General features: G+C 45.1%; 1 protein-coding gene and 1 long non-coding RNA gene across 5 annotated transcripts in view; one reads left to right on the top strand and one right to left on the bottom strand.

The window, feature by feature from the left end:
• SOBP (sine oculis binding protein homolog) overlaps positions 1 to 3,621 on the bottom strand; it is a 161,512-nt gene extending 157,891 nt beyond the window's left edge. For all 4 annotated transcript variants that reach the window (XM_059083321.2, XM_059083323.2, XM_067011563.1 and 1 more), the window contains exon 1: positions 3,212 to 3,621. In XM_059083321.2, the coding sequence (XP_058939304.1) occupies positions 3,212 to 3,307 (96 nt within the window). In that variant the 5' untranslated portion in view covers positions 3,308 to 3,621. The remainder of the gene's footprint in view (positions 1 to 3,211) is intronic.
• A 3,585-nt stretch (positions 3,622 to 7,206) lies between these two features.
• LOC136792448 (uncharacterized) lies at positions 7,207 to 14,236 on the top strand. Its single transcript, XR_010836241.1, has 3 exons — positions 7,207 to 7,321; positions 13,718 to 13,798; positions 14,098 to 14,236. It is a non-coding gene; the product is annotated as an uncharacterized lncRNA (long non-coding RNA).
• Positions 14,237 to 14,386: the final 150 nt, after the last annotated feature.

The following is a 14,386-nucleotide window of genomic DNA, read 5'->3' as shown; positions in this document are numbered from 1 at the left end:
ACATTAGCTCCCAGCCACATGAAGACAATCTCCAATGCCATTACTGGTGTCAGCTAAACCTCTGCCAGTGTGTCTTCTCTGTCCATTTTTAAATAAATTTGTGACTATCTCAGTTAGGAAATCTTGAAGGAAGTCTCTATGATGAGGCAATTTTGTTGCTCATTCTCAGCTCCCTGCATTTGCTGTACTTAAAATAGATGCTTATACCAATGTCCTTTCTATTACCCGAAGGGGAAAAAAAATCACATACACACCAGTCCTTTTTCTTTCAGCTCGCAGACAAGCAACTTGATCCAACCAGTGTTGAAACCTGAGTAGGTCACTGTACACCACGATAAAATTCCCTAATCCCTGAGCCAACTCTCCCTAAGGGGGGCCTCCTCCTGATCCTCCACTTCCCAGGCTGACTTTTGCATTCCCTCTCTCCTCTTTCCCCCTTTCATTTCCCCTACCTTCAAGCCTTGATATGTGATCCACGGTGGGGCTCAGGTTTCCGTTTTTACAGCTTAGGCCGTGCTAGCTGTATACATTCCTTTCTTTCTGCCGGGCTGTGATTACTTACCAGGGCTTAGTTTACACTGGTCCAGATGAAAGCCGTTCAGATGAAGGCAAACACAGCCAGGCAGCTCCAGCGGCACCGATATGAAGCTGCACAAGGCCACATTGTGTTCTCGGTGACATTTTGTTGCACATATTTTTATGCAGGGCAACCAACTTGTTAGGTTACTCTACACTTTAGGTTTGGGGAGATGGAGGAGTAATAATACCGTGAGGTTCAGGGAGGGGTTTTATTGATGTGGTTATTAACATTAAAAGCAGAAAAATATTGATGAGTTCAAAATAACCCTTCCAGCTTCTGACTTTAAGAAATCACTTTTAAAATGAGGACTTTTGGTGCTATTATATTAGAAGAATGCATACCGAAATAATTCCACTAGAAATGGGATTTCATGTCTCACTGGCACGATATGCATTGACAGGACTGAAGATTCTGACCCAGTGTCTCTCACACATTGTTCCAAACTAGGGAGAAAATACTGATCCTTCAGGCAATTGATTTATTTGCTGTGTAAAACTTCTTATTTAATGCTACTCTGTACTGAAATGATAAGGATTAAAACTTCAAATAGTAGGTGGTGACTTGGAAGAAAAATAACATTTTAAAAAGAGGAAATTCTGTGCACGAAGGTTAATTCCATACTTAGTCCTGCAGCATTGGCTAAAAATTGTGTAATTTTTCCCCTTCACACAATGTTGTTTTTGTTTCTTCCTCACCAGTTCAGACAAACATCTGTTATACTGTAGAAGGACAACTATCTCCCAAACCACGGAGTGCTCCCGCAGCCAAAGTCAACAACGTGAGCCCCAAGCATCGAGCACAGTCAGCCTTTATATCCAGCCGGGATAACATTTCACATGTTTTGATTAAAATTAGCTAATTTGTAATTCTAGAACCTATGAAACTTAAAAGCTGCCATCCATATAGATCACATTAGACAGTGTTTTAAAGGGCCAGTGCACACTGTGATTTCTTAGTGGCTTTACCTCTCTCCTCTTCCTCCACCCCCAATTTAAAATGAAATGGAAAAGTAATCTGGAAATGCAGGACAGGAGGGAAAGGCGAGTGAGGAAGGATGGTTATTGTAAACTGTTTGAATTCCATCCCCATGAGAAGACAACTCCTGCTGGTCTCTTTTTTAAAAAACTGTCTATCAGTGGAATCAATGGAGGTTTCCATTGCAAGGAATGGCACTGATTTCCAAGGCAAATCTTCCTTAACTCTCCTTGGACTGATGCTGCATCTCATGCTTCCAGGCACTAAATTCGTCACCCAGAAATAAAAACCCTTATTCCAAAATGCAGATTGCTACAGACATTTTCTGGAAGAAAGGAACGCTAAGCATATGCACCTAGGTACAGATATAGGATGTATTATCCGTGTGCCCCTTTCTAAACATGGGCTTCATTCAAGACACTCTCTAGAATATGCTGGTTCTAATCAAGACAACGTCAAACCGCAATAAATTTTACTTAGTTGCTTGCCATCTCCATCGTTTGTCTTTTAAATACCAACTTAACCAACCTGACCAAGTCAGTGGGCAGTGTTAAGGATTCTATGCAGAAGATGGGGAAACACCAAGACGGCTGCAGAATGAAAACTAAAGTCCCCCCTGAAATCTGCTACTTGTCTGTAACTCACAGAAAGACAAAAAATACAAATAAAACATTTTTTTAAAAAAATCAAGAGAGACTCGTGAAATCAACACAAAACAAAACCCTCACAGGGCAAAAGCTGCAACTTCATGGAAAATAAGTGGGGGGGGGGGAACGAGGGGGGTCTGGAGCCGAGCGGTGCTCTTGTGCAATCACTCCAACGCGAACAGCTGGAGCGCCAGGCTGCTGCGCTCGCCACCTCTGGAGCACCGCTGGCCTGGCAGGGAGCCCGGCCTCGCCGACAGGACTCCGGGCTGGCCTTTCCGAACAATGGGCAGGCGCTCTGCGAAGGCCGCCCCTCAGACAGCTATCTTGCACCGGGGTTTGCCCGGGTCTGCTTAACTGGGAAGTGGAGCATGCAAAGGCGAGCGGCAGGCGGAGGCAGCCGAGTGAGAGGAGCGAGCAGCTGCGGGCGAAGCGAGCCGACCGTCAAAACGGTACCCAGACCCGCGCCGCTCGGGCCACAACTCGCCCCGGCACTGACAGCCCCTTTACACCGTCGCAGCTGGCTTCTAGGCGGGAAGCGGTGATCGAGGAACGGGGAGATGAACTGGGGAGAGGGGTGGAATCCAGCGCTCCCCGGTGCTCCGGTCCGACGGCTCTTAACTTTGGAGGGATCCCGGGGATGGCTCCCGAGAAAGAGGACAAAACTACCCCACCGACTAGGAAAGCCTCTTCCCCATATACCCACCCTCCACTTGGGCTCCCGGTCCCCTCCCTCTGAAACGCGCCTCTTAGCAACCTGGGGTTTATAAGGTTAAACAGTATGTGGTTTCCCTGCCGCCCCTCCACCCCCATCAAATCTGAGGCAGGCAAATCTCGGGGATGCAGCCCGAGAGTTGGCCTCGGTTTGCACCTGGAGGAGGAGCTGAGGCGTTCTGGGCATCCTACAGAAACTGACAAGCGCTCCCCTGTACCCTCCGAATCTATACAACGGCCCAAAGGGAGCAGGCGGAAGAAAGAGCTCAGGCTCTCTGGCCCCGAAGTCCAAAAATACCTTCATTTCCTCATTGATCTCCCTTTTCACTGGGTGAGCCGGTTTCCTGCTTCTTTTATTTTCCGGAGGTCTCCCTTCTTTCTCCATTTCTGCCATGTTTTTGTGTCTGGTTTCTGTGGAGATGAAATGGCTGCTGCCGCCGCCGGCGGTGGTGGCGGCGGCGGCGGCGGCGGCGGCGGTGGTGGAGGTGGTGCTGATGGTGGCAAGGCTGGCGGAGGTAGCGGTGCTGGCGGGGCTGGGGCTGGGGCTAGGCGGGGGGGAGGGAAGGCGGGCGCCGGAGAAGCGGGGTCTCTTCTAGCGGCGGAGAACGTCAGTGGCTGTCAGAGGGAAAGGTAGCTCGAGGAGTCTCGGGGATGCCGCCGCCGCCGCCGCTCCTGCTCCCGCTGCCGCCGCCGCCGCCGCCGCCAACGCCGCCGCTGCCGCCGCTGCCCCTGCCGCCGCCGCTGCTCCTGCCGCTCCCGCCGCCGCCGCCGCCGCCGCCAGGCTGCATCCTCGGTGCCCCGTGGAGTCGTCAGCCATCTTCCGTCGCTCTGTCCGTCTGCATGGGCGAGGGGAACGTGGGCCGGGCGCGGAGAGAGCGGCTCTGGGCGTGCGTGCGTGGATGTGTGTGTGTGTGTGTGTGTGTATGTGTGTGTGTGTGTGTGTTTGTCTGTGCGCGTGTGCGTGTGCGCCCAGGAGAGCGCGCCAGCCCAGGCGCACAGCGCCTCCCGCTAGCCGAGCTGGGGGCGGGCCGGGGGCCGGCGCCGGGAGGAGGGGGCGGGCGGGGGAAAGGTGGGGGGGCTAGGACAGCCCCCAGCTCCCGAGCGGGCGTGGCTTCTACCGTCACTGTAGACGCGGATGCTGCGCGGCTCCGGGGGCTGCTCGCGGCCGCTGGCTCATCCGCGGCGGGCACCGGCGGGACGCGGCGCCCCTCACGGCCGCTACCTCGGTACGACGTCCCCCCCGGGCCCTCTCCGACTCCGCCGTACCCCTTAGCTCCGTGATGAGGGCCCGGGTGGGCTCGGAGTTGGGCTTTGAGCCCGAACTGGAAGCTGCTGAGGAAAAATGAATGTGGTTGAGGGGAGGAGGCTGGGCGGTGGGAGGGCGCGGGGACCCGAGGTCGCGTTGCTAGAGGTCCGCTTTCCTCCCCCACGAAGAAGGCAGACTGAGCTCGCCCCCACCGGATGGCAGCGCCGGGGTCTCGGGAGAAGGAAACCACAGTCCCGACCTCCCCACAGCTGCCAGGACAGTGTCCCCTTCTGGGGGCCACCTCCGGGCTCGTGAGGCTGGAGGCCCCTTGGAGAGACCCCCGCGCCCTGCTCGGCTGGTCCCCAATGCGGCGCGGGCTACGTACGACTGCGCTTGCTAGAAGGCTTTTGCCTCTCAATGAACCACTTAGAAGTAGGACATCTCGGCCTTCAGCTCCCTGCTCTTTTTTCTTTTTTTTCTCTCCAGTTCTTTCTCAATCTCTCTCTCTCTCTCTCTCTCTCTCTCTCTCTCTCTCTCTCTCTGTCTCTCTCTCTCTTTCTCACACACACACACACGACGTCTCACTACAAAGTAACAGCCTTACCCTGTGACCCCCGCGCGCACTGTTGTCTCTGTGCCCTGAGTTTTAACTCCCCAAAGATTGGGTGCTGCTGGGAGCGCAGGGTCCCGCGTGGGGTTCAATTCTCCAGGGAACGGGACTCCCTAGCCACCCCGGGCGGGACCCTCCCTACCCGCTGGGTGCACTCTTTCCCCTAGACTTCCCTGCGCGCGTCTGCTCTCCCCGAGACGTGCTCGTTCCCCCTGTGCTCGCTCGCTTATTCTTTGGGCCTCTCTGTCCACGCCCGGGGCCAAGCTCGGATGGCGTTTTTCCCTCTCTGGGTTGAGGCACTGGCCTGAACGTTTTGATGAGTTTTCGGTGAGACACGCAGCCCTAAACCGCTCGTACACGCGGCGGGGGACACATTGACGTTCCGGGCTTCGCTTTCCGGCGCCGCGACACTTCTTAATTACCTGACACAATGCGATATGGGGGTGTCCATTGTTCCACTGAGTGTTATAGTGGAGTGTGCATTGTGACAGTCAATGGAATTTTAAGTCAGTGGAACTTAAAATTACACTTTTTTTAACATTTTTTTAAAGTACTATAAGAATGAATTCGGTGTGCGGATATGAGTAACCTTTCCATTAAAATCTCAGTTTGGCCTGTCAAACGAGGCTCATCCTGGGTATTATACTGCCTAATTTGCATTTTGGCATTGTTTTGTTTCTTAAACGTCAAATTAGAGCTCTTTGGGAGCGTACTCAGGAGGGCTGAGTACCTCCATGTTGGCTATTTTGCCTTTTAGCATCATTTTGTTTCGTAAAGGTCAAATTACAGATGCTTGGGAGGGTACCCAGGAGACCTGAGCACCTCCTCTCGCCTCTTCCCTTCCCTGTCTGGAGAGGAGGCTGCACCCCGCTTCGCGTGGCTAGTGGATCCCAGGCAAGCCAAGAGGCCAGAGGGAGCGGGGCCGAAGCAGGCTCCGCAGCGCCTGCAAAGGGTCCGCGCGAAACGCCCCAATGAAAGTTAAAAATCCTGGGGCGGTTATCCCGGACGCGAAAAAGTCAAGAGGCGAGGGTCGATGAGGTTTTAGGGAGTGCTCTGCTGTACAGGGTCCCTTATTCGAGATATTACCGGTAGCATCTGGGAGTGTACCCAGGTATACACAGGTTGTGAGCCCAAGTGCTCTGGCCAGGTCATGCAGCCCGCAGTAGCCCACAGCTGATCTAAAACGACCCAGGCAGCAAGGATGCAGGGAGGAGCCCAAACCTGTTTGCAGTAACACCCCCGCTCCCCCCTTCCTGGAACGTTAACACAACATTTCCGAGTGTGAGAGAGTGGGTGTATTTCTCAGTGAGGAATAAGCATCCTAATGCCGTTGCTGGAAGGGAGAGAAAAAGGGAATATTTTTGATTTTTCAATCTGAATTTCATCCAAAATATCTGATAAATGATATGTGGGTTGGAGTTAGTTTGTCTTCTCTGTTTTGTCCTCTTGGTCTTTAATGAAAAATAGTGAGAAAACTTTTTTTGGACTTTCAAATATTCTAAAAGTGTGGAAACATATGTTATAAAGTGTGCACAAAGAGAAGCTTTTTGTCTTCTGGAAACATATTTAAGTCCCCTCTGTTTCCTTTGGTGCCAGCACCATTACAATTGATTCACTGTGTTTCAGCTGATATCAAATACCAAGTTATATACCCCAAGTCCTAAGATACAGTTTCACAAGTTAAGAATAAACAGAAAAGGTGAACTGTAGCCCAGAGTTATATTTAAAGGCAGCTATACTTCCTTTAAAGAAAATTACTTGCTCTGCCATTGTTCAGGCATTTAATAAAAATAGTCATATTAATCAGCCACCTGTTCCTTCAAAGGCATATGTCCTCCAGAAAACCGAGGTGAGAATGTTGAATTACAATGCCCAATGCACATCTTCAGTGACAGAATGAAAGCTCATAAAGTATGTGTGAGGAGACTTTTAGTCTAGAATTAAACTTCAGAGCTGATGATTGTTGCACGTTGGCAATGACAAGGTGTAGGTTTCCTCAAATGTGCTACAGTTGAGGACAATTATAACAAGTTGCTGCTTTATGAATACCATGAGTCCAATAATATTCCCTGGATAACTTCATACAGTCTGTAAGAGTATAACCTTATGTGGACAGGAAAAATCAATCTCATACTTATCTCAGAAGAACCACTCTTTTGCTTCTTTGACTTACCCTTATGCTCCCCAATCATCAGCTTGTTCTTTCTCTCTCTCTCTCACATACACACATACACAAATGCACCAAAGACAGACCCTGGACATAGAAAAAGTCTTCAATTTTCCCTTTGGTGACTAGTCCTGCCAGTCCTGCCAAAATAAGCACAGGGCTGACCTTTCATACATTCATTCCTCAGTTATATTTTTGTGACTTCTTTTACTCTTCAAGGTTGTTCTTGATGTTCTTCTGTGCCAATTTTCTGATTCCTCCAGAAAAATACATTGGAGAGTGGATAGGAAGACCCCAGGGTGATCTGCCTTCAGCCCTCAACCCCTAGATCTGCTTCTTTGTTATCTCCACGAACACCTAACTAGAGGCCCAGTCTTCATGCCTGGTAAGGAATTAATAGATATTTGCTGATTGAGCAGTATGACATAATGACAAACTTACTTTTGTATATTGTTTGAAATTAATGCTCAATTTGAACAAGCTCTATGATCTAACCAAATGTGGTGACAAAAATATGTGGGAAAATTACTATGCTGAACACATTATTAGAACTGTCTCATCTAACATCCACAAAACCCTATGAGGCAGCATCTACTGTGATCCCCATTTCACAGATGAAGAAACTAAGGCTTACACAAGCTAAGTTATTAAGTCACAAGCTAGTAAGTATTGGGATTTGAATCCATAACTTTCTGTTCACCTCTGGATTTGGAGTTCTTGACACTATACTAATCTTCTTTGACAAATTCCTGTTAACAATCTGTATTTTATATAATCTAAGACCCACATTTTTCTAATTTTAACATCTCTGAAATTGTGATATATCTTACAAGATTTCTTTCAATTATAGTGACAGCTTTTTTTTCCCTCCTTGGTATATGAAACAATAGCATATTTTCCAATTAGTGGCATATTTGGTTATGGTAGTTTATGCTGCAATATCAAATCATTAGAAAATCTAAGAGACTTAAAACAAAAGAGGTTTATACTCCTTGCTCACACAAAGTCTGCTGAAGATCTGTGTGACTCTCCAGAGCAACTGTCTTCCATGTGACAGCTTGGCATTGCACCTCTGTACCAGCATGTACTTCCATAACCAGTAAGTAGGAGAAGATGGAGCCCTGGAGGATCTCACACAGCAATTAAATGCTCCAGCCTGGCAGTGACATAGGTCACTTCTGCCTCCAATCCATTGGCTACAATTAGTCATATGGCTCTGCCCAACTGCTAGGGAAGCTGGGAACTGAATCCACCATGTTCCCTAAAGGACAGGAGAACTGGATATGGATGAGCATTTAACATTTGTACCACAATGTTATCTTCATTCACTGAAATATGGTCATTAGGATCAGGTAATGTAAATATCATAGATCTATTTTATTCAAAACCAGTGAGCAGCAATTGGCCTGTGATTTGTTATAGTCCATCTTAAGCATACATTCAAAATTCGTGCTCATGTTTAACTTCAAAGAACAAAATTCAGAATTAATTTCAAAAAGAACATTATGAAACAGCATAACTATAATGCAGGGGCTTTAATCAGGAGCCTACAGGTGAGCTTCCAGGGCTTTGGAACCTCCTGAAATGATATACAAAATATTCAGTGCATTTTTTTCTGAGGAATGGGTACATATCTCTCATTCTCAATTGGGATTCATGATTTATTCATTCCTTTATTCAACAAATATGTATTGAGAGCCCACTATATTCCAGGAATGGTGTTCTGAGTGCTTTGGATCCAGCACAAAAATAACAGACAAGTTACCAAAATCTCACTAAGCTTACAGTGTACAAAAGGGACAATGAATAAGCAAAGAAATCATAAAAGAAGGGCTTCCCTGGTGGCTCAGTGGTTAAGAATCCACCTGCCAATGCAGGGGACACGGGTTCGAGCCCTGGCCCAGGAAGACCCCACATGCCGTGGAGCAACTAAGCCCAAGCACCATAACTACTGAGCCCGCGTGCTACAGCTACTGAAGCCCACACGCCTAGAGCCCATGCTCCGAGAGCCTGTGCTCCGCAATAAGAGAGAAGCCACTGCAATGAGAAGCCCGTGCACCACAATGAAGAGTAGCCCCTGCTCGCCGCAACTAGAGAAAGCCTGTGTCCAACACAGCCAAAAAAATAAAGTTAAAAATAATAACAATAAAAGAAGGCAACTTTAGATCCAGATAGGTGACATAAAAGGACAATGTGATAGAGAGGAACTGGAGTAGGGTGGGTATAGAGGTTGGGGTCTGCTTTAGCTAAAATAGTCAAGATAGATTTTTAGGAGGAGAAATTTGACCTGAAATAGGAAATATGAGAAGGACTGTCTATGCAGAGGTCTTGTAATCCTGGAGAAAAGTGTTCTGGTCAGAATTCTATAGGAGCTGAAGAATGTACTCAGCACGTTGGAGAAACTGAAAGTATCTAGAGCATGAAGAGTGGTAGGAAAAGTAGTGAAAGAGGAATGCAGAGGCCAGATTATATGGGGCCTGCACATAAGGGATGGATAAGAGATCAGAATTTTATTTTAAGATCAAGGTAGACAAATGCACAGTGTAAAGAAACCCCCTTTGCATGCAAAGGCCTAAATTTCTTTCTGGTTCCATTATTTGTATGTGTGGATCATCAGGCTGTGATTAGCTCTGCCATTAATCAGCAGATTAACTCAGCTGGGCACCTCCCTGAGTGGGGATCCCCTTCCCTCCCTGCTGTTCCAAGAACATCCTCACCCTCTTTGCCATGGTGTCATGGTGAAGACCATGACCTTCTCAAAAAAATGGAGGCCTTCTGTCAGATATAGGGCTATAAGAAGCTCCCCAGCTGGTAGCTTCAAGCAGACTCAACATTCTTTGCAGGAGAATAAGGGGCTTCATACTTTAGTGAGGCCTTGAGCAAGTCATTTTACATTAACATTCATTTCTTCATTTGTGAAGTGAGAATAGTGAGTTGTATTTTGGAGTGTTGTTATGTTCATATAATGTCCATTAAAGTGAACTAAAAATAAAACTGCACAAATTTCTGTATGCAAACGTGTATCATCTGCTCTTCTGAGGATCATTATTATTTTACAATAGCCTTAGGTTTCTATGTACAGACTAATACAGATGTGTGCTAATTTAAGGAAACCTGACACATGAAGAATAATAGTCTAGATAATAAAAATGTTCTTCATTTTCAAACTAATGTACACCAGGGTCCTTTTCAATAGTAATTTGCTAAAATGTAATAATTTTAATGTATAAAAATGAGATTTTCATATACACTTTCATGAACATTTCTACCGTATCCATTGAGGCAAGCATATCAGTACCTGTAAATTCAAGGAAATGGTCAATTCGAGTTATAATTCTTAATTTTATCCATTGAAGCAGAGATCAAAGCCTAGGTCTTATTTACCCCAAGCATCTCTATGCTCAAAAAAAAAAAAAATGTTAAACTCATCTACCAATGTGTATGTCTGAATATAACAGCATTATGTGTAGTAAACCTGTGGAAATAAATGAAGACCATCCAAATGAGAACAAGCAAAGTCTGTTTATTTAGAGCAAGGAAGTCAGCCACCATCACTTGCATTTGGCAGAGACTCAAAGGCAGGCATAGGAGTAGAAAAACTTTATAGGGAGAAAAAAAAAAGGCTTCAGGTGTGCTCTGATTGGAGGTTGCTGACTTGGAGAAGCTGGAGAGGGCTAACTAGACACAGGGCATCCTACTTTGGGGGAAAATCAGTTTGGGAAGCATATTGGCTTTCTCTAGTTCGTCCTGAGTTGGAAGCGGGTGGTGGTAAGGAATTGGGAAGCTGGCAGTCTTTTACCAAGTTCCAGTCATTCTGGGCTGATTGTGGAGAAATTGGTTTGGCTTCTCTGACTTGTTGCTTCGGAGATTATGGGTCAGTGCTGTGTTTTTTTTTTTTTTTGTCTTTTCTTTTTTCAAATTTTTAAAAATTGAAGTTTAGTGATTTACAATGTGTTAATTTCTGCTGTACAGCAAAGTGACCCAGTTATATATACACAAACTATTACATATAGAATGGATAAACAACAAGGTCCTTCTGTATAGCACAGGGAACTATATTCAATATCCTGGGATAAACCATAATGGAAAAGAATATAATAAAGAATGGGTCAGAGTCCTATTGTCATACATGGTTTGGCCATTGTCCAACTGTATAGTCAATCTCTCAAGCCATTAACTAGAAAATAATATAGGCCAGGCAATGAAGAATAAACGAAATCCAGGTATAGGGCAACTTCCATTTGTGGTGAGACAATATTTTGATGTATTAAGAAAGTATTGTTTTGTTTGTACCTGTTAATTCCTTTCTATCCCATGCACTCATTCACTTAAACTAGACTTTAGCATCCATTGCTTCAGGGTAAGGCTGTTATAAAAGAAATTCACAAAACTTTGAGTTGTCTGTGACTTTTGAGATTTAAAATGGGCTTGTGAAATTCAAGGCAGAAAAAAAAAGTTTGAGAGAAAACTTTCTTCTTTGAATTTCAAAAGGCTAGATTTTGAGTATCAAGACCCAATGACCTGAAGGATTTAGATTATAAAATTTACGCCTTGGGAGTTCCCTGGTGGTCCAGTGGAACTGGACTGTGTGCTTTCACTGCAGAAGACGAGGGTTCCATCCCTGGTAGGGGAACTAAGATCCTGCAAGCTGTGCGGCACGGCCTAAATAAATAAATAAAGTCTATGTCTTAAAAAAGAGGTTCCAAAAAAGAAATGATAAGCCAAAGGAAGATTTCCCAGTCCAGAAATGGATTACGATTCTGTGTGGTTGGGGGGGAAAAGGGAGCAAAGGAGTTTATACAAGGGATGGAGGCTCACTGAAGCTTCCCACCCGGGTCCTAGTTCCCTGGGGAGTCAGAGGAGCAACTGGCACACTTGCTAGGTTTGAGGGAATCTGAAGGCAGAGAGCAGAGAGTAGAGGCGAATAGTGCCTCCTTTCTGAGATGCATCCTGGAAGAGTGCCAGCCCAGCATGTTGCAGCCAGGCACAGTGTGGGTAGGCACAGCGGTGTGCAAGGGCTTGGACAGAAGGTCCTGGGGTTGCCATAAGTACTCTCCACTCACCATAGTGTGTGTTTCATGTGTGGCTGAGAGTGTGGCTCTGAGAGACTGCAGAATTTTTTTAAATTTATACTTAATTTTTAATTGATGTATAGTTGATTTACAATGTTGTGCTACTTTCTAGTGTATAGCAAAGTGATTCAGTTATACATATATATGTATTCTTTTTCATATTCTTTTCCACTATGGTTTATTAAAGGATATTGAATATAGTTCCCTGTGCTATACAGTAGGACCTGTTGTTTATTTTATATACAGTATCTTGTATCTGCTAATCCCAAACTCCTAATTTAGCCCTCCCCCCTTTCCCCCTTTGGTAACCATAAGTTTGTTTTCTGTGTCTGTAAGTCTGTTTGTGTTTTGTAAATAAGTTCATTTGTATCATATTTTAGATTCCACATATAAGTGATATCATATGGTATTTATCTTTCTCTTTCTGACTTACTTCACTTAGTATGGTAATCTCTAGGTCCATCCATGTTGCTGCAAATGGCATTATTTCATTGTTTTTTATGGCTGACTAATATTCCATTGTGTGTGTGTGTGTGTATATGTGTGTATGTACACCACCACAACTTCTTTATATTGTATATTCATGTGTCGGTGGGCGTTTATGTTGCTTCCGTGAGACTACAAAATTGAAGTAGGCCTGCCCCCAAAATGTTTGATCAGAGATTCCATGAGGACTTCCACATCAGAGGATGCCAGCTGGAGAGGTGACAGTGGCTGAGGAGTAAATGCCACCCACCCACCCACCTGTCATGTAGATGCCAGCCCAGTGAGAAAAGTGCAGGGGATGGACACGAGAGAAGACTAAATCAGCTGAGATTATCTGAAGGTTTCATTTCTACTTTCTAGCATCGTAGTCTTGTGAAACAGAGATTGGGTTCAGTTATAACAAAAGAAAAAGTTTACATGTAGCAAATACCTAAAGTTTTTACATTGATACTTATAGCTCACATGTAATATTTACCCTATAACTCATATTTGCTTTTAAATGATTTTTTAAAATGGAGTTTTCTGGCTCCTGAAGTAAATTTTGGGCATTATCTGCCTGATTATTTACAATCTAAATAGTATCACCCAAACAAGAATAGTTTCCTTGAGGTTATGGCCTTAATATCATAATAAGACCAACTTAAACACAGAACTTTTTTTTTTTTTTTTTTTTTTTTGTGGTACACAGGCCTCTCACTGTTGTGGCCTCTCCCTTTGTGGAGCGCAGGCTCCGGACGCGCAGGCTCAGTGGCCATGGCTCACGGGCCCAGCCGCTCCGTGGCATGTGGGATCCTCCCAGACCGGGGCACGAACCCGTGTCCCCTGCATCGGCAGGCGGACTCTCAACCACTGCGCCACCAGGGAAGCCCAACACTGAGCATTTTTAATAATTAGGCCAAATTCTAGTAAATATAAATTTCAACTTAGTATCTGAGTTATCTTGAATTGTCATTGCCTTCCTCGATGACATCCATTGATGAAATCAGAACCCTTCTCTGTATTAGATTTATATAGATACTAATGTAGACTTACAATAATGTCACATTTCCTTTAGATAACCAAATGCCATTAAAACAATTAGCCCTCTGACAATCCTAGGTTGAGTTATATTGTCAACTATCATGTCTTGAATTCCTGCTACAGCCAGGTATTTTGTGCAAATTATGTCATTTATTTCTCACAACCATGCTTGAGAGTATACTTGTTCCCATTTCACACCTTAGGAGAGTGAAGCTGAGCACAGGGTCACACTAGGAAGTGGCCGATCCCTGATAAAAGTCCCCAGTCAGCGGACTCCCAGACAGGTGAGATATGCTTTCACCTACACCACATTCTGCTCTTCTCTGCTCAGCCCTTCTATCACCTTTTTTTTGGAAAAGAGAGCATGCAAATACTGCAAATAATTCTAATTTCTACATGGATGTTATAAAAATTAAAACATCTGTAACAAAATACTCAACCTTTCAAAAATAACATACTACATTTTAATATTCTCAAACCAAATATGGTATTCAGTAAATGGTTACAGAGGATTGATATCTATGTTTTGACCCATCTCCTTTGAGGAACATTACATATTGTAAAAAACATTTTTCTTTCACAGAAAATGTGTCTCCAACATGCTGTTCGGCCATGAGTTGTCTCTTTATTACATCCCAGAGGGAGGACATTGAGTGGAAAAGTTTCCACAGTTTAACTATGAGAAGACATTATACATTTCAGTGGAAGAAAAAAATGTCATCAAAAGCCAAGTAGATAAATTAAGGATGCTATAATAAGTCTTGGGATATAGGCTGTGCATTTGTTTTGTTTTGTTTTTTAATTCCATTAAAGTCAGTAAATCTGTGTACCAGATGCTGCAGTAGGACTCTTGCTTCAACCCAGTTTTGCCC

Source organism: Kogia breviceps, chromosome 13 (genome assembly GCF_026419965.1).
Source record: "Kogia breviceps isolate mKogBre1 chromosome 13, mKogBre1 haplotype 1, whole genome shotgun sequence".
Lineage (NCBI taxonomy): Eukaryota > Metazoa > Chordata > Mammalia > Artiodactyla > Physeteridae > Kogia > Kogia breviceps.
This window is presented reverse-complemented; position numbering and strand designations above follow the sequence as displayed.